Source organism: Erythrolamprus reginae, chromosome Z, assembly GCF_031021105.1.
Source record: "Erythrolamprus reginae isolate rEryReg1 chromosome Z, rEryReg1.hap1, whole genome shotgun sequence".
Classification (NCBI taxonomy): Eukaryota; Metazoa; Chordata; class Lepidosauria; order Squamata; family Dipsadidae; genus Erythrolamprus; species Erythrolamprus reginae.
Genome location: NC_091963.1, coordinates 147511491 through 147530897, shown reverse-complemented (window position 1 = coordinate 147530897; position 19407 = coordinate 147511491). Strand labels below are relative to the sequence as shown.

The following is a 19407-nucleotide window of genomic DNA, read 5'->3' as shown; positions in this document are numbered from 1 at the left end:
CTTCTTCTTCTTCCCTTTCTCATCTGTTTTCTCTTTCTCTTTCTCTTCTTCCTTGTCTAACTCCCTTTCCTCCTCCTTTCCTCCTTCCTCCTTCCCTTCCTCTTCTTCCTTCTTGTCTATCTTCTTCTTCCCTTCCTTGTCTGTCTCCTTCCCTTCCTCTTCATCTCTCTTCTCCATCTGCCCTTCCTCCCTTGCTTTCACGTTTCTCCCTTTCTTTTCTAACCTTTTTTCTTTCTCTTCCTTAGATCGGGAGAACCAGTCCATTCTTATCACGTAAGTCCCATCTCCCATCACTCTGTTAAACAAATGCAGTAATCCCTTCACCCCTGTCAAACTATTCACTAAGGCTGCATTGCTATGGCTGTTCTCATCGTTCCTATCACTCATCTTCTCCCACTAGTGACTGTATGACTGTAACTTGTAGCTTGTATCCTTATGATTTATATTAATATTGATTGTTCTATTGATTGATCGCTCTGCTCTATTATTCTGTTCTGTTCTATTCTGTCTCTTCTATATTTTCTATTCTATTCTAATTCTAATTTTATTCTATTCTATTTATATATTCTGTTCTATTCTATTCTATTCGTTCAGTGGATCATGCGGTCGCTAAGCGAATCCTGGCTTCCTCCGCTTGTCAGAAGCCGCCTGGGGAGGTCCCTTTTTTTTTTAATAAACTATTGATTTTCTTAAAATTGACAAACATACAAACACACATTTAACATAAAATTGGGGTTGCAAATACCCCGCTTGTTCAAGAAGTCAAATTGCAATACAGAAAAGAGAATACATTATTAATATGTTAAGTCAACCTATTACTTTAAGTGAAAAGAAGAAATTTTGTTACCTTATTATAAAAACCCAAACAAACTTCATATCTAAGCAAAGTACAAACACAATAATTAAATCCTAACCATACTACTATTGTGCATTTTTAAATCTTCTTTTTGTCTATCCATGTACAGTGTTCCCCCAATTTTCGCGGGTTCAAATTTCGCGAATAGCCTATACCACGGTTTTTCAAAAAATATCAATGAAAAAATACTTCGCAGTTTTTTTCCTATACGTACCACGTTTTTTTCCATCCGATGACATCATACGTCATCACCAAATTAATAATTTTTGCAAATAAATAACAAAAAAAAAATTATTGTTAATAAATAATTATGTTTATAAATATCAGGATCACTATTCAATGGTGAGTACCAGTAATAATGGTGAGTAAATGGTTGTTAAGGGAATGGGAAATGGTAATTTAGGGGTTTAAAGTGTTAAGGGAAGGCTTGTGATACTGTCCACAGCCAAAAATGGTGTATTTACTTCCGCATCTCTACTTTGCGGAAATTCGACTTTCGCGGGCAGTCTCGGAACGCATCCCCCGCGGAAATCGAGGGAACACTGTATACTATTCCAAATTACATAAAATTCAGATTCGTCTTGGTTATTTAACCGTCTTGTCATCATATCCATTTCAGCGCAATCTAATATTTTCTTAATAACCTCCTCCTCTTTGGGAATATCTTCCCCCTTCCAATTTTGCGCATATACTATCCTGGCCGCTGTCGTTATGTGAATAACTAGATGTAAAATATCTTTCTTATATTTCTGTTTGGTTATACCTAATAAGTAAAATTCCAGAGTTTTTTCTATCTCTTGCTTTATTATTTCTTTTATTATTCTTTCTGTGGGGAGGTCCTAAAAGGGTGATTTTTCGTTACTGCCTGCGTAAAAACTATCCCATAAATCAGGCTGTGATGAAACAAGTGTTGTTTTTTCCGACCCGTAGCGGAGAATCCGGTGCCGGGAAGACTGTGAACACCAAGCGGGTCATCCAGTATTTTGCGGTTATCGCTGCCATTGGAGACCGTAGCAAGAAAGATCAAGCCGCTGCAACGGGGAAGGTGAGCATCCAATTAGGCGCTGTTTCTCAACCTTGGGAACAGCGTTGAAATCTACCGAGGGAGGTTGTGATTCCCGCTGTATAGAGCGCTGGAATTGCAACACTGTGCTCAGTTCTGGAGACCTCACCTACAAAAAGATATTGACAAAATTGAACGGGTCCAAAGACGGGCTACAAAAATGGTGGAAGGTCTTAAGCATAAAATTTATCAGGAAAGACTTCATGGACTCAATCTGTATAGTCTGGAGGACAGAAGGAAAAGGGGGGACATGATCAAAACATTTAAATATGTCAAAGGGTTAAATAAGGTCCAGGAGGGAAGTGTTTTTAATAGGAAAGTGAACACAAGAACAAGGGGACACAATCTGAAGTTAGTTGGGGGAAAGATCAAAAGCAACGTGAGAAAATATTATTTTACTGAAAGAGTAGTAGATGCTTGGAACAAACCTCCAGCAGACGTGGTTGGTAAATCCACAGGAACTGAATTTAAACATGCCTGGGGTAAACATATATCCATCCTAAGATAAAATACAGGGAATAGTATAGATGGAACATGAGGTCTTTTTCTGCCGTCAATCTTCCGTTCCTATGTTTCTGTACTGTATTTTTCGGAGTATAAGACGCACCTTAGTTTTGGGGGAGGAAATTAGGGGGCAAAAATCTGCCTACTAGGTATTCATCTTACTAGCGTCCTTAGTCTGGTCAACTTCAGTGCACTATTTTATCTCTTGGTTAGGGCTTTAAAAAAAAACCTTATTTGGAGCGAGTAGCAATGAAAACAAGCCCGCAAAGATTTAGGGCTGGAAAAAAATTTCCTCAGAGGGAGTAGCAATGAAAAACATCCTCCAAGCTGGAAATATCATTAGCACCTCTTTAGGGCTAAAAAAAACCCTTTTCAGAGGGAGTAGGAATAAAAACAAGCCTGCAAAGGCATAGGGCTGGGAAAAAACCTTATTCGAGGGAGGAGGAACGAAAAAATCCTGCAAACTAGGAAGATCATTAGCACCTGTTTTTAAATGGTTGTCCGCCGGGATTTGCAAGGTCCCTCTCGCAGTTACTACTGTTGACCAGGGTACCACATATACAGTACAGAGTCAGTGAGTCGTTGGGATCAGGGGTGGGTTCCTACCGATACGGTATGACGCGGGCACTCTGGTAGTGGCCCGCCAATGATGCAATTTTGGCGTGACGGGTCCGGGGCTGTCTCTGCTTTTTTTTTTGTAATTTTCCATTATTTTTTGGCTCTCTGAGCATTTGCAGAAGTCAAATCGCCCTTCTGAGCATGTGTGGAAGTCAAATCGCAAAGAGGGGATGTGCATGCACTATGCTTGCGATATATCCAGTACAGTGATACCTCGTCTTACGAACTTAATTGGTTGGGGGATGAGGTTTGTAAGGTGAAAAGTTTGTAAGACGAAACAATGTTCCCCATGGGAATCAATGGAAAAGCGATTAATGCGTGCAAGCCCAAAACTCACCCCTTTTGCCAGCCGAAGCGCCCGTTTTTGCACTGCTGGAATTCCCCTGAGGCTCCCCTCCATGGGAAACCCCACCTCCGGACTTCCGTGTTTTCGTGATACTGCAGGGGAATCCCAGCAGCGCAAAAATGGGTGCTTCGCTGGCAACGGAAGTCCGGAAGTGGGGATTCCCAGTGAGGGGAGCCTCAGTGAAATTGCAGCATTGCAAAAACACGGAGGTCTGGAGGTGGTGTTTCCCATGGAGGGGATCCTCAGGGGAATCCCAGCAGCGCAAAAATGGGTGCTTCGCTGGCAACAGAAGTCTGGAGGCGGGGCATCCCAATGGCGGTAGCTTGGGTTTGTAAGGTGAAATTAGTTTGGAAGAAGAGGCAAAAAAATCTTAAACCCCGGGTTTGTATCTCGAAAAGTTTGTATGACGAGGGGTTCGTAAGACGAGGTATCACTGTATTTGGTTCCTGCCTGGATGGGGGGACGGCACACCGGTAGCGGAAATGGGGCTGCATGCACAGCTTCAGGTGACTGGGGAGCATGAGCGTGCGCCAGAGCAAGAATTAGTTTCTGCGCAAGCACAGGGAGAAAAATCTCACAAGAGGATGAGTGCATGAGATTTTGGCAATTTCTTGCTGTTTTTTGCTTCCGCGCATGCGCGAGAGCAAAAGGCTCACCGAAATCTCATGCACCTGTGCATCTTCTCGCAAGATTTGCTTTCTGCACATGCGCAGAAGCAAATCTCGCTCCGACTCGCCGGTCACCCAGAGCTATGCGCTCATCAGCACCAGTAACAGCAGTAAGTTGGGACCCCCGCCTGGTTACTTTGCAATGCGCACCGGTAGGAAAAGGGAAGGAACGCATCCCTGGTTGGGATGCATTAACTTTCTCTGCAAAACAAAATATCTCTATTTAAGAAACCTGGGTTCAGTTTCCACGATTTAACCTTTTGATTTGTCCTGTTCCAATACGTCCACCCCCCTCTCCCCAATCTACAGGGCACTTTGGAAGATCAAATCATCCAAGCCAATCCAGCCCTGGAGGCCTTCGGAAACGCCAAGACTTTAAGGAATGACAACTCCTCTAGATTTGTAAGTCGGGCTTATGAGAAGGTTTTTGGCTTTCGTGGGGGTACCAAGACCATTGTGCTTAATCTTTGCAAACTTATTTTTTCATAAGAACCTAAGAAGAGCTATGCTGAATCAGGCCAAAGCCCATCGAGTCCAGCCTTCTGTGTCACACAGTGGCCCACCAATTATCCATGGGGATCTTGAGTAGAAAGAGAAGGCAAAACCCTCCCTTTCCCTTGACCCCCAACAAATGGTACCCAAGGGAACCCTGCCTGCCTCAATCAACATAGAGGCGGCACATGGACATCCGTTTCAATAACCACCTAGGATACACTTGGCATCCATGAATCTGTCTAACCCTGCCTTGAAACTATCAAGGCTGACAATGTTTTTTTAAATAAAGGGGATTTTTATTTATAATGCTGTGAACAACAAAACATACAAATAAAAAAATATAAAACGTGAAACAGAAAGGCAAATACATGATGGATTATCCAGTTTACAGATTTAAGTTTGATTACTTCTTTTTCCATTATCTTTCTTGGAATATAAAACGAGATAATAACTACATTTTTAAACGTGTCCGACATTTTCACTAACTCGTAATCCTGGCTTTCCTCTACTGGAACAGTAAGGTGCTCCGTTCTGTTAGCTATTTCGAGGATGTGTGTAGCTGCACACTCCCAGTGCGCGCATGTGTGCCTTCAAATCGGATTTTGTTTCTGCGCATGTGCAGATGCTCGCGGGTCTTGCGTGGAGACAATCATGCAAGTGAGTTTTCAGCGTTTTTTGCTCCTGCGCATGCGTGGAAGCAAAAATATCAGCCCAAATCACCAAAATTGCGCTCGCATCTTCACAGAGGATTATGCCTGCTGCACATGCGCAGACGCAAAATCTCACGCGCTTGCCAGGGGCGTGCGCGCCTACAATGGCATTGGAGGGCGCAGCGGTAGCTCCGAAGACAGCAGGCCTTCCCTGCACCGGTAGTATAATTTGTCCCAGGTTTTGAAATCCTCTGTTTCAGTTTTTATCTTTCGTCTCTAACGTTAGCCTATCCATCTCGGCACATGATGATATTGTATATAGAATTTCTTCATCTTTGCAAACTTCTACTTGCTCTCAATCCACGTTTGTTTTCCTCTTTTTTTCAGGGTAAATTCATCCGAATTCACTTTGGGGCAACAGGAAAGCTGGCATCGGCCGACATAGAAACCTGTGAGTGTGTTGGGTTTCCACAAAATTCTTTCCAAAATCTTTGAGGGGTTCTTTGAAAGTTTTTCTGGATTGTTTTTGCCGCCCACTTGTTCACCATCTCGGTATCTTTTGTCGTCCTCCACGTTGCTGTCTTCTCCTTAGATCTCCTGGAAAAATCCAGAGTAATCTTTCAGCTGAAGGCTGAGAGGAATTATCACATCTATTACCAGATCTTGTCCAACAAGAAGCCGGAGCTGTTGGGTGAGTCATTTGCCATGAATTTATAAAACCCTACTGCATGTGTGTGTGTGTGTGTATGTATGTATGTATGTTTTTTTTTTTAAATGGCTTTTTAGATATTTTAAAATATTAGATTTGTTACTGTACACTGTTTTTATTATTGCTGTGAGCCACCCCGATTCTACGGAGAGAGGCAGCATACAAGCCGAATTAATAATGATAATAATAATTGTGCAGAAAAATAAAGTATGGATCATCGACATCGCAATCCCAGCAGAATTGAGGAGAAGCAGCTAGAAAAATTAGTGAAATACGAAGATCTAAAAATCGAGCTGCAACGACTCTGGCATAAGCCCGTGAAAGTGGTCCCAGTGGTACTAGGCACGCTGGGCGCAGTGCCAAGGGATCTCAGCGGACATTTGAAAACCATCGGAATTGACAAAATCTCCATCTGTCAATTGCAAAAAGCCGCTTTACTTGGATCGGCAAACATAATTCGCCGCTACATCATGCAGTCCTAGGTGCTTGGGAAGCGCCCGACTGGTGATGAAATACGAAATCCAGCATAGTGATCTCGTTTGCTGTGTTGTATTGACATAATAATGATGATGATGATGATGATGATGATGATGATGATAATGATAATGTATGTATTCAGGTGTGGGGCTCTTTTACACTGCCGCTACCGGGGCGTATGTGCAAAACCCAACTCTCACTCCAATGTCCATGTTCATCCGTTGGACATGCGTACATCTGCCGATCACCTGCAGCTGCATGCACATCAGCACTGGTAGTGGAGATAAGTTGCAACCCCCGGCTGTACATAATGCAATTAGCCTGTGATTTTTGGTCTGGGGCCAGGGATGGGCCGAGTCCTGGAACAGCGGGAAGCAAAAAAATGTTTTGCCCAAATCTCGCTGATGGAAGGACGCCGGCACGAGATTTCAGCTGCTGCACAAGCACAAGAGCCAAATCTCACCGTGGCCACGTTGCGTAAATGCCTGACTTTAATAATAATAATAATAATAATAATAATAATAATAAATAATTTCTTAGATTTGTATGCCGCCCCTCTCTGAAGACTCGGAACGGCTCACAACAGTAAGAAACAATGTACAAATCTTCTTCCATCTGTTTCTCTTTCCAGACATGATGTTGGTCACCAACAATCCTTACGACTACGCCTTCATCTCCCAAGGAGAAACTACGGTACCGTCCATCGATGATGCCGAGGAACTGTTAGCAACGGACGTGAGTATTGTTCTCCAAGGGTTTCTCCAACTTTGGGCTTCTCGATCACAGGTATCCAACCCTGGCAAATTGAAGACCTTGTGGACTTCCAGGATTCCCCAGAGAGCATGGCTTTGAACCCAGTAAATATAATTCTGGGTTTTTTCCCCCCAGTTCTTCCTTTGTTATTTCTTTAAACCATTCCACCACCTTGTTCCAATAATTTTTGACCTCTGAACAGGTCTATCATTAATGGTAAAATGTACCTTTTTCTTTTTTGCATTTCCAGCATATCAGAGAAACATTTGGGAACATTTTAGATAATCTTTCTGGTAGCAAGTGCCAGCGATAGAATATCTTGCACTGATTTTCCTTGAACGTATTAGATCTAGTTATCTGACAATTGAAAGTCCAAAGTCTTTCCCATTTTTCTAATTCAATTGGATATCCAAAATTTCTTCCCCAGCTTATCATATTATCCTTTACAATTTCCACCTCTGTTTAATATCTAATTAAATATTTATATATTTTGCCCATCTTACTGGCCTTCCAAAAAGCTGTAAAGGCCTGGCTTTTCCAGCAGGCCTGGGGTATGCATGGTTTTTCTTAATTGCTTTAATTGTGTGACTGTTGATTTTAGATAGTTTTGAATTGCTTTAGGAGCCTTTTATTATCTTTTATTCGTATTTGGCTGTGAGCCACCCAGAGTCCTTTGGGAGGTAGGAAGCATATAAGTCCAAATAATAATAATAATAATAATAATAATAATAATAATAATAATAATAATAATAATAAATGAATTAATGAATTAATGAATAAGTAAGTAAGTAAGTAAATTTGGGTTGAGCTTGGGGGGAAAATACTCATCCCTTGTTTTTACCCCCCTCCCAAACGCAGAGTGCCTTCGACGTCTTAGGGTTCACACAAGAGGAGAAAAACTCCATCTATAAATTGACCGGAGCGATCATGCACTACGGGAACATGAAATTCAAGCAGAAACAGCGAGAGGAACAGGCTGAGCCAGATGGATCCGAAGGTGAGCAGAAGAAATGATCACGGCTCTGAAATTGTGATTATGAGAAATAATTTACCAAGGTTTATTAATACTGCACAGAAGTTCGGACCGGCTTTATATAACTAGTAGCAGGAATTTCCTACCCGCCTGCCAAACCGGGAGCGAAGGCTGGCTGGCTATTATTATTATTATTATTATTATTATTATTATTATTATTATATTTATTTATTTATTTTATTTTATTTTATTTTATTTTATTTTATTTTATTTTATTTTATTTTATTTTATTTTATTTTATTTTATTTTATTTTATTTTATTTTATTTTATTTTAATTTAATTTATTTTAATTTATTTTAATTTATTTTAATTTATTTTAATTTATTTTAATTTATTAATTTATTCATTCATTCATTCATTCATTCGATTTTTATGCCACCCTCCTCCTTAGACTCAGGGCGGCTTACAATATGTTAGCAGTAGCACTTTTTAACAGAGCCAGCCTATTGCCCCCACAATCCGGGTCCTCATTTTACCCACCTCGGAAGGATGGAAGGCTGAATCAACCTTGAGCCGATGATGAGATTTGAACCGCTGGCCTTCAGATCTAGCAGTCAGCTTCAATGGCCTGCAGTACTGCACTCTACCTGCTGCGCCACCCCGGCTCTATATTTGTATGCCGTCCCTCTACGGAGACTCGGAGTAGCTCACAAAAGCAGAACACAGTACAAATCCAATAGTTAAAAACAATTTAAAACCCTTAATATAAAAAAGTCATACATCCCAAACAAACCATGCATAAAACAGAGCGGCCTGAGGGAATCAATTACCCCATGCCTGACGGCAGAGGCAGGCTTTAAGGAGTTTGCGAAAGACAAGGAGGGTGGGGGCAATTCTAATCTCCCGGGGGGAGCTGGTTCCATGCCCCTGAACCAGTTCTCAAGTGGCAAAAAATGTCCCTTCCCCCAAAAAGCTGAAATCAAGGTGGCGATCGCATGCACAGTTCAGAAACTCAGCTTTTGCGCGTATGCAAGAGAAAAAAAACCTCCAGAAAACGATCCCCCCCCCCAAAAAAAATTCTATTAAAAAAATCTGAAAATTTTCATTAAAATAGATGGTGGTTCCAAATATACGCAAAATAAGAATGAAAATGTAAATTATGTTAATCTCAACTTATATATGGTATCCCTACTTAGTGATAAATTAATATATATCAACTCAATATATTCGTGAAAATTCACTTTTTATAGTCACAGCATTAAGTTTTTACTTTTGTGATGTGTACCACCTACAGTTTACATTTTGGAAATGCTCATTTAATGTTCTGTTATGTCTTATGTGTTATGTTTGTTTGTTTTCTTCTTTATAATCAATAAAAATTATAATTAAAAAGAAAAAAAGATGGTGGTTCCCACAGACTGGCACCAACCAAACAGGTTCTGTGACATCATAGTGACGTCACCAGTGTGCCACTACCAGTTCGGGCAAACCAGTCCGAACCAGTTGGAACCCACCTCTGGATTGGATCCTGGACTACATCAAGTTGGCCGTCTACCACGTCGGTTCTTTTCCAACCACTCCATGCTATCTCCTCACCCAGAGCTGGCTAATCTTTTTTGGTTTGGGTGCCAAAAGAGTGCGAGAGCATGTGCTAGCATGCACACAAACCCCCTGTGCTGCCTCTTCACATGTGCACAATCCACCCCATCCCTGAACATGCGCACAGGCCTCAGTGAAGCGAGGGACGGTGAAAAAGCACCCAACAGGCAAACCAGAAGTTTGGAAGCAACAGACTTCCGGTTTGGCCCTTGTGCTGTTTTCCACACTCCAGAGCCTTCAGGAAAGCTTTGTGAAGCCCCAGAGTGTGAAAAACAGCACAATGGGCAAAACGGAAGTCTGTTGATTCTGAACTTCTGGTTTGCCTGTTGTTCTGTTGGGCTCTCTGGTAGACTCCTCCCAAAAATTCACAGGTACAAATTTCAGACACACACACGTTTTAAAATTCAAAACAATGTTCTTTATAATGAAAATTCACTTAAACTAAGCCCTCTTTTGGTATAGCAAAGAGCACTGTCTCCAAACAAACTGGTAATTTGTACAAGTCCCTTATCAGTTCTGTGATACTTAGCTTGCAATTCACAGTCCTTCTTTTTTCACAAAGGGAAACACACTTTGCTCTGGTTTAGTTTCAAAGCGGGGAAAAATCAGCACACAAAAGGTCAAAGTCAGTAAAGCAGTCACGAAACACAAGGATCAGATAATCCTCCACAATGGCCAAACCCACAGGCTGCTCTTTATAGCAGCCTCACTAATTACCACAGCCCCACCCAACCACAGGTGGCCTCATTTTCTTTGATAATAATCTCTCAGTTGTTGTTGCCTATGCATCGCTCTCCGCATGCGTGGCTGTATCATTAACTCTTGTTCCGAATCCAAGGAGGAGCTAGATAATTGATCTCCTTCTGAGCTGTCTGCCCCCCTCTCCTCCTCCCTGTCACTCATGTCTTCTTGGTCAGAGGAGCCTTCATCAGCAGATTCCACCGGGGGCAAAACAGGCCTGCAGTATGTGGATGTCCCCCCCCACATCCACAGTCCCTGGGGCAGGAGCAGGGCCAGAGCTAACCACAACACCTGTTGGGTGCTTTTTTGTTCTTGGGGGCTTCAGGCAGCTTCCCTGAAGCCTCCGGAGGGCAAAATAGTCTCCCCCAATCAGCTGGCTGGTGCGTGCATGCGCGTTGGAGCTCACCCTTCCATGGTTTTTGCAGAAGCTGACAAGGCAGCGTATCTGATGGGCCTGAACTCCTCAGACCTGCTCAAAGGGCTTTGCCACCCGAGGGTCAAGGTGGGGAACGAGTACGTCACCAAAGGGCAAAATGTCCAACAGGTAAGAACCCCACCTGCCGAGAGAGAGAAAAAACCAACTCTCAAAAGGGGGCTGGGCGGAGAGAAGAACCTAGTTTTCACATTCAAAGTCAAGGTGGACATATAATTTATCTTGATTTCTTTTTCAATGGAGTGAGATGTTTTTGTGTACGCATACCCAAGCGGACTCAGATTGTCTCCTTATGTGTTTAATCACACTCAGCTAATAAAGTATTCTAATATAATATAATTTAGTCTATATTCTGTTCTGCTCTGCTCTGTTCTGTTCTGGCTATTCTATATTTTCTATTCTAATTCTATTCTCCTCTATTCTATTTCTCCATTCTGTTCTATTTATATTCTTTTTTTTAAAGTAATTTTTATTCATTTGTTTTTTAAAATGCATAATCAAGAAAATATATACATTGACATATTTGCAATATTTGCAATACACACAAAAAAAAATAGAAAAACATACATACACTTCTAAACCAACAAAAAACACCTGGACAATTACAAAATTACAAATAACATAGAAATATCATCAATTTCCTCTTGAGAGAAGGAGAGTTACAGTCTTGTTGCATGTCAAATTATTTTCTGGTGAATAGAAATCTACGTATGAGGAAAGACTTCATGAACTCAATCTGTATAGTCTGGAGGACAGAAGGAAAAGGGGGGACATGATCGAAACATTTAAATATATTAAAGGGTTAAATAAGGTCCAGGAGGGAAGTGTTTTTAATAGGAAAGTGAACACAAGAACCAGGGGACACAATCTGAAGTTAGTTGGGGGAAAGATCAAAAGCAACATGAGAAAATATTATTTTACTGAAAGAGTAGTAGATCCTTGGAACAAACTTCCAGAAGACGTGGTAGATAAATCCACAGTCACTGAACTTAAACATGCCTGGGATAAACATAGATCCATCCTAAGATAAAATACAGGAAATAGTATAAGGGCAGACTAGATGGACCATGAGGTCTTTTTCTGCCGTCAGTCTTCTATGTTTCTATGTTTCTATGTTTCTATTTATATTCTATTCTATTCTATTCTATATTTTCTATTCTAATTCTATTCTCCTCTATTCTATTTCTATATTCTGTTCTATTTCTATTCTGTTGTGTTCTGTTCTATTCTATTCTATTCTTTTATTTATTTATTTATTATTTAGATTTGTATGCCGCCCCTCTCCGCAGACTCGGGGTGGCATACAAATCTATTCTTATCCTAATCCCTATTCTATTCTGGTCTATTCTATTCCAATTCTAATTCTAAATTGTCCTGTCTAGTCTACTCTACTCTAGTTTATTGCGTAAGCCTAGTCTAGTCCTCTTGAACTTTGTCGGAGAATTTTAAGAAGGGACCAAGCTTCATCTCCCCCACCACTTCCTTTCCCCTCGATAGGTGTGCTACTCCACTGGGGCTCTGGCCAAGGCTGTCTATGAAAGGATGTTTATCTGGATGGTCATGAGAATCAACACCACGCTGGAAACCAAGCTTCCCCGACAGTACTTCATTGGGGTGTTGGATATTGCTGGCTTTGAGATCTTCGATGTGAGTAGTTTCTTCTTTTGTCATGGGCTTGGTTTGATTATGAGATGGATCAACCTTCCCCCAAGTTGCTTTTTACTAGGCAACAACTGGGTACAGTTGAGATGGGTGGGTGGGTGGGTGGGTGGGTGGATAGATGGCTGGCTGGATGGATGGACGGATGGATGGTGGGGTCATCTTGCTTGCTGTTAGAAATTGTCACATTGCTTTTTGGCCCTCAAGCCACCTTATTCAGCTTTCACCAGGCCCATCCATTCACCCATGCTTCCATTCTTCTATCCATTCATCCCTCCTTCCCACTCTCCACCCCCCACCCCCCTGGTCTATCTTCCATCCAGTGATGGGCTACTGATTTTTTTTACTACCACGCTATGGGTGTGGCTTACGCATTTTCTTTCAACATCTTTCAGTGCAAATTGGGTGCTCTGGGGTGGAGCTCCATTTTCGCTACCCCACTGGGCCCCCCTCCTGTCCAGGCAGTAGCCCATCCCTGATTATCTACTATATAAAGTGTATGTACACACACACACACAGAGTTCTTCTAAAATTATACACATTCAAACTCATTTACTGCAATAGGAAAAACATACCCAGAGCCCAGAAGGGGGAAAAAAAAAATCAAACTGTTGCTACCGCTACTGTGTACCTGACCAAAATTTTGCTACTGGTACTGTGTACCTGACCGTACCCATAGGAGCCCATCACTGCTTCCTTTCATCCATCCACCCTGATTCACTGACTCCCTTCTTTCCATTCTTCCTTCCTTCCTTCCTTCCTTCCTTCCTTCCTTCCTTCCTTCCTTCTCTCTTCTTCCTCCTTTCCACCCTTCTATTATTCCTTCCACCCACCCATTCACTCGTCTAGCCATCCAGCCATCCTCTAACTCACCTACCCATCCATCCACTCTTCCTCCCTCCCTTCCATTTATCCACTCACCTATCCATTTTTCCATCCATCCATCTACCCACCTTCCTCTCCCTCTCTTCCACTTATACAGCCACCCATCCATTTTTCATCCATCTAACCCTCTATCCATGCATCCACACATCCACTCTTCCTTCCTTCTTTCGCTCCCTCCCTCCCTCTCTCCCTCCTCCCCTCCTTCCATTCACCCACCCACCCATTTTCCATGCATCCACCCATCCACCCACCCACTCATCCTTTCCTCCCTCCCTCCCTCTCTTCTACCATTCCTTCCTTCCACCTACCTATTCATTTTCCATCCATCCATCCACCCACCCTCTTCTCCCTCCCTCCCTCCTCTCCTTCCCTCCCTCCCACTTATTTACCCATCCGTCCACTCACCCACTTTCCCACTAAACCCAATAAAGGCTTAGCAAATTCCCAGAAGCTTTGACTTAACCGGTGGGTGGGGGAGGGGAGAGAGGTGTCTCCTGGGAAAAAAGCCTTGATCTTCTAGAACCGGTCATCCTCCAAGATGTCTGATTTCTTTTTTTTTTCTTTCCCCCCTTTCCAGTTCAACAGCTTTGAGCAGCTGTGCATCAACTTCACCAACGAGAAGCTGCAACAGTTTTTCAACCACCACATGTTTGTGCTGGAACAAGAGGAGTACAAGAAGGAGGGCATCGAATGGGTGTTCATTGACTTTGGCATGGACCTCCAGGCCTGCATTGACCTGATTGAGAAGGTAAGCTTTGGGGGAAATTGGGTTAAACCTTCCATCCTTGGCTCTCCAAAGGACAGAAAGACAGGGACGGTAGGCACAATGGGGCGCTTATGCACGCCCCTTACAGACCTCTTAGAAATGGGGGCAGGTCAACTGTAGACAGTCTAGCTTGGCTGCATAGCTAGAGGTATAACAAGCAGGAAGAGGGAGATTGTGATCCCCTTATATAGAGCGCTGGTGAGACCCCATTTGGAATAATACTGTGTCCAGTTCTGGAGACCTCACCTACAAAAAGATATTGACAAAATTGAACAGGTCCAAAGACGGGCTACAAGAATGGTGGAAGGTCTTAAGCATAAAACGTATCAGGAAAGACTCAATGAACTCAATCTGTATAGTCTGGAGGACAGAAGGAAAAGGGGGGACATGATCGAAACATTTAAATATGTTAAAGGGTTAAATAAGGTCCAGGAGGGAAGTGTTTTTAATAGGAAAGTGGACACAAGAACAAGGGGACACAATCTGAAGTTAGTTGGGGGAAGGATCGGAAGCAACATGAGAAAATATTATTTTACTGAAAGAGTAGTAGATGCTTGGAACAAACTTCCAGCAGACATGGTTGGTAAATCCACAGTCACTGAATTTAAACATGCCTGGGATAAACATAGATCCATTGTAAGATAAAATACAGGAAATAGTATAAGGGCAGACTAGATCAGTGATTTTCAACCTTTTTTGAGCCGTGGCACATTTTTTACATTTACAAAATCCTGGGGCACACCACCAACCAAAATGACACAAAATGACACTCTAAGACACTCTCCTCTCTTTTTCCATCCCTGTCTCCTCCCCCCTTGTGTGTTTGTGCGTGTATACGCACTCTTGAACCATTTCCAAAAACAGGTGAGGGCTGGGGGGGGTTCTCTCTTATTCTTTGGGTGCTTTTTATCATATGCTTTAAATCAAGAGTCACTTCTCTCTCTCTTTTGTTTGTTTCTCTCTCTTTCCTCTCATTCTCTGTCTCAATCATTTTCTCATTTCTCTTTTTTCCTCCCCTTTTTGCTCATTTCTCTCTGTCTCTCTCTCCCTTCCTCTCCTTTTCTCTCTGTCACTCTCTCACTCTCTTTCTCTCTTTCTCTCTTTCTCTCTTTCTCTCTCTCTTTCTTTTTTTCTTTCTCTCTCTCTCACACACTCTCTCTCTCTCAGCAAAAAGTTGCGAGACCGGAACCTGAGCTTCCTTCTTCGCGGCACACCTGACCATGTCTCGCGGCACACTAGTGTGCCACGGCACACTGGTTGAAAAACACTGGACTAGATGGACCATGAGGTCTTTTTTTGCCATCAGTCTTCTATGTTTCTAAGTTTCTATGTTTTTTGGGTTTGGGGATGTAATAACACAGTCAGGTAGTGCATTCCAGGCACCGACCACTCTGTTGCTGAAGTCGTATTTTCTGCAGTCAAATTTACATTAAGTTTAAATCTATTGTATTGTTGCGGTTGTAGCTGAAGTACTCATTGACAGGTAGGACATTGTAGCAGATAATTTTATGATTGACGCTGAGGTCAGGCCGAAGGCGGCGTAGTTCAAGGCCACCTAAGCCCAACATTTTAAGTCTGGCGGAATAAGATTTTCTGTTGTGAGTAGAGGAGTGGAGGACTCTTCTCGTGAAATATTTTTGGACTCTCTCGATTATATTAATATCCGATATGCAGTGCAGGTTCCAGATAGATGAGCTGTATCCAGTGAAGGGCTAGCAAAATTTTTACTATTACACTTGGGTGGACCCTGCATTTTCTTTCAACAGTGAAAATTGAGTGCTCTGGGGTAGAGCTCCATTTTCACTATCCCACTTTGTCATCCCGCCCCCCCCCCCCCCCCCACCTGGCTGTATCCGAGAATTGGTTTAGCAAATGTTTTGCATGCTCTGGTTAGTAGTACAGTGTTACCAGAGGAAAAACTACACAACTCTTAATGCCTTTTTTTTTTGGCAATGTTTTTACAATGGCACTTAGACCACTTGAGATGTGTACTCCAAGGCTCTTGACAGAGGGAGGTCCATCTACAAGATCATGTCCATCCAGCTTGTATTTTATGTTGTGTTTTTTTAATTTTTTGGCCAATGTGTTTCTGGGTTGAGATTTGAAGTTGCCACTTGTTTGGCCAATCTGAGACATAGTCAAGGCCTTTTTGAAGGGTATCAGCCTTGCCAGTAGTACTGAATAGCTTTACATCATAAGCAAATGTGTAATGTGTAAGACAGAACATTTGTGGGTTGAGATTTGAAGTTGCCACTTGTTTGACCAATCTGATACATAGACAAGGTCTTTTTGAAGGGTAGCAGCCTTGCCAGTAGTACTGAATAGCTTTACATCATAAGCAAATGTGTAATGTGTAAGACAGAACATTTGTGGGTTGAGATTTGAAGTTGCCACTTGTTTGACCAATCTGATACATAGACAAGGTCTTTTTGAAGGGTAGCAGCATTGCCAGTAGTACTGAATAGCTTTACATCATCGGCAAATGCTTATTGTGTAAGACAGAGCATTTGTTGGTTGAGATTTGAAGCTGGTCTTCTCTTCTTCAGCCCATGGGCATCATGTCCATCCTGGAAGAGGAGTGCATGTTCCCCAAGGCCACCGACATGACCTTCAAGGCCAAGCTGTACGATAACCACCTGGGCAAATCGGCCAATTTCGGCAAGGCGCGCGTCATCAAGGGCAAACCCGAAGCTCACTTTGCCCTGATCCACTACGCCGGCACCGTGGACTACAACATCATCGGGTGGCTCCAGAAAAACAAGGACCCTCTGAACGAAACGGTGGTGGGCCTGTACCAGAAGTCAGCGATGAAACTCCTTGCCAGCCTGTTTGCCAACTACGCAGGATCGGACGCACGTAAGAGAAACGAGGGGGAAAGGGAGTGAGAACAAACTTCCAGTAGGCCCATTGGGGAATTTTTTGCCCATCCCAGGCTTCAGGAAAGCCTCCAAAGACTTCAGTGAGGTCTCCACACACTTATTTATTGATTGATTTTTATTGATTGATTTTGTCCAATACACAATGAGGGTTTTAGTGGGTATATATATCTATATATACATAATAAAATACATGATGAAGGCTATAGAGGAGATACTTATAGTAAAATATATCTAAGAAAGAATAGAAAAGAAGATATAGTAATAGAACATATCAATGAAAGAATGGAAGAAGAGATATAGGAATAGAAGAAAGGTATAGGAGATATAGGAGAGCAATAGGACAGGGGACGGAAGGCACTCTAGTGTACTTGTACTCGCCCCTTACTGACCTCTTAGGAATTGGGATAGGTCAACCGTAGATAATCTAAGGGTAAAGTGTTGGGGGTTTGGGGATGACACTATGGAGTCCGGTAATGAGTTCCACGCTTCGACAACTCGGTTACTGAAGTCATATTTTTTACAGTTAAGTTCGGAGCGGTTAATATTAAGTTTAAATCTGTTGTGTGCTCTTGCGTTGTTGTGGTTGAAGCTGAAGTAGTCACCGACAGGCAGGACGTTGCAGCATATGATCTTGTGTATGTGTGGGTGGGTTGCGGCACTGCAAGGGGAGGTTGTGCACACATTGCATTTTCGCTGTGGGCACTCATGCACGCGCTATCACAACATAGTTGTGAGTCCTTTGAGATTGGGTGTCTTAAAAGCCGAATAAAATAAACAAATAAATAAATAAACATGTGCGCCCTTCTTTTGCCATGCGAGCAAAAAAAGGGTTCACCGTCACTGATATAGGGTGCACTCTGCGCGCTGCTCTGCGTCTCCAGTGGGCACGCGCACATGCCTGAGCAAGATTTTGCTTCTGCACATGTGTAGAGAACAATATCTCATCAGGGCACGCGTACACATGTGCAGAAGCAAAAAAGCACCAAAAATCACTGAAATCTCGTGTGTCCCCTCGTAAGATTTTGCTTCCTGTGCATGTTCAGAAGCAAAAATCTCACTCGGCCATGCACGCAAAGTGCACCAGTAGTGGCAGGTTCAGAAAATGCATTTCAAGTTTGCCCGTTGTGCTGTTTTTGCACTCCAGAGCTTCAGAAAGCTTCCCTGGACCTTCCGGAGTGCAAAAAACAGCACACTGGCAAACCGGAGGTAAGATTTTTCTTACGGTTTAGATTTAGATTTAGATTTATTGGATTTATATGCCGCCCCTCTCCGCAGACTCGGGGCGGCTCACAACAATGGTAAACAATACATAGTAACAAATCTAATATTTAGCAATCTAAATTACAGTTTTAAGTTAAAAAATCCAAAAGAAACCCCAATATATAAAAAACAAGCACACAATCGAATCATACACAGAAACTACATGGGCAAGGGGGAGATGTTTCAATTCCCCCATGCCTGGCGGCAGAGGTGGGTTTTAAGGAGTTTCCGAAAGGCAAGGAGGGTGGGGGCAATCCTAATCTCTGGGGGAGCTGGTTCCAGAGGGTCAGAGCCACCACAGAGAAGGCTCTTCCCCTGGGTCCCGCCAGACGACATTGTTTAGTCGACGAGACCCGGAGAAGGCCAACTCTGTGGGACCTAATTGGTCACTGGGATTCGTGCGGCAGAAGGCGGTCCCGGAGATATTCTGGTCTGATGCCATGAAGGGCTTTATAGGTCATAACCAACACTGTCCGTTGGATGGTTATTTTTTGCCTCCAGAACTCCATGGAAACTTCCCTGCAGCATCGGGAGGGCGAAAATGGTCTTTCTCAAGGCCGCAAATCAGCTGGCCAGTGCACGCATGCACGCTGGAGCGGAAACATGGCAAACTCTCATGTGCTCTACAACATGGATCTGCGTGCCACCTGTGGCATGCGTGCCATAGGTTTGCCATCATGGCCCTATACCAGTGATGGCGAACCTATGGCACAGGTGCCACAGGTGGCACCCGGAGCCATATCTGCTGGCACATGAGCCGCTGCCCCGTTCAGCTCCAACGTGCATGTGTGTGCCGGCCAGCTGATTTTTGGCTCACACAGAGGGCGTTTTTGGCTACCAAAGAGCCTCCGTGGGAATGGGGGAGGGCGTTTTTACCTTCCCCCAGTTCCAGGGAAGCCTTTGGAGCCTGGGTAAAGCAAAACACAAACCTACTGGTCCCACCACAAGTTGGGAAACAGGCAGTTTTGGACCTCCAGGGGGCGAGGGGGAGCTGTTTTTGCCCTCCCCAGGCATTGAATTATGGGTGTGGGCACTCGCGCATGCTCTTTTGGCACTGGAGGGAAAAAAGGTT

The 19407-nt window shown here is 43.1% G+C and overlaps 1 protein-coding gene across 1 annotated transcript in view; it reads left to right on the top strand.

Moving 5' to 3' along the window:
* Positions 1-19407, top strand: part of LOC139175780 (myosin-7) — a 64001-nt gene that overhangs the window by 7673 nt on the left and 36921 nt on the right. Inside the window, exons 5-15 of the mRNA XM_070767063.1 lie at positions 246-273; positions 1787-1901; positions 4365-4457; positions 5588-5651; positions 5793-5891; positions 7018-7121; positions 7998-8136; positions 10879-10997; positions 12384-12533; positions 14008-14178; positions 16743-17052. Coding sequence (XP_070623164.1) covers positions 246-273; positions 1787-1901; positions 4365-4457; positions 5588-5651; positions 5793-5891; positions 7018-7121; positions 7998-8136; positions 10879-10997; positions 12384-12533; positions 14008-14178; positions 16743-17052 — 1392 coding nt within the window. The remainder of the gene's footprint in view (positions 1-245; positions 274-1786; positions 1902-4364; positions 4458-5587; positions 5652-5792; positions 5892-7017; positions 7122-7997; positions 8137-10878; positions 10998-12383; positions 12534-14007; positions 14179-16742; positions 17053-19407) is intronic.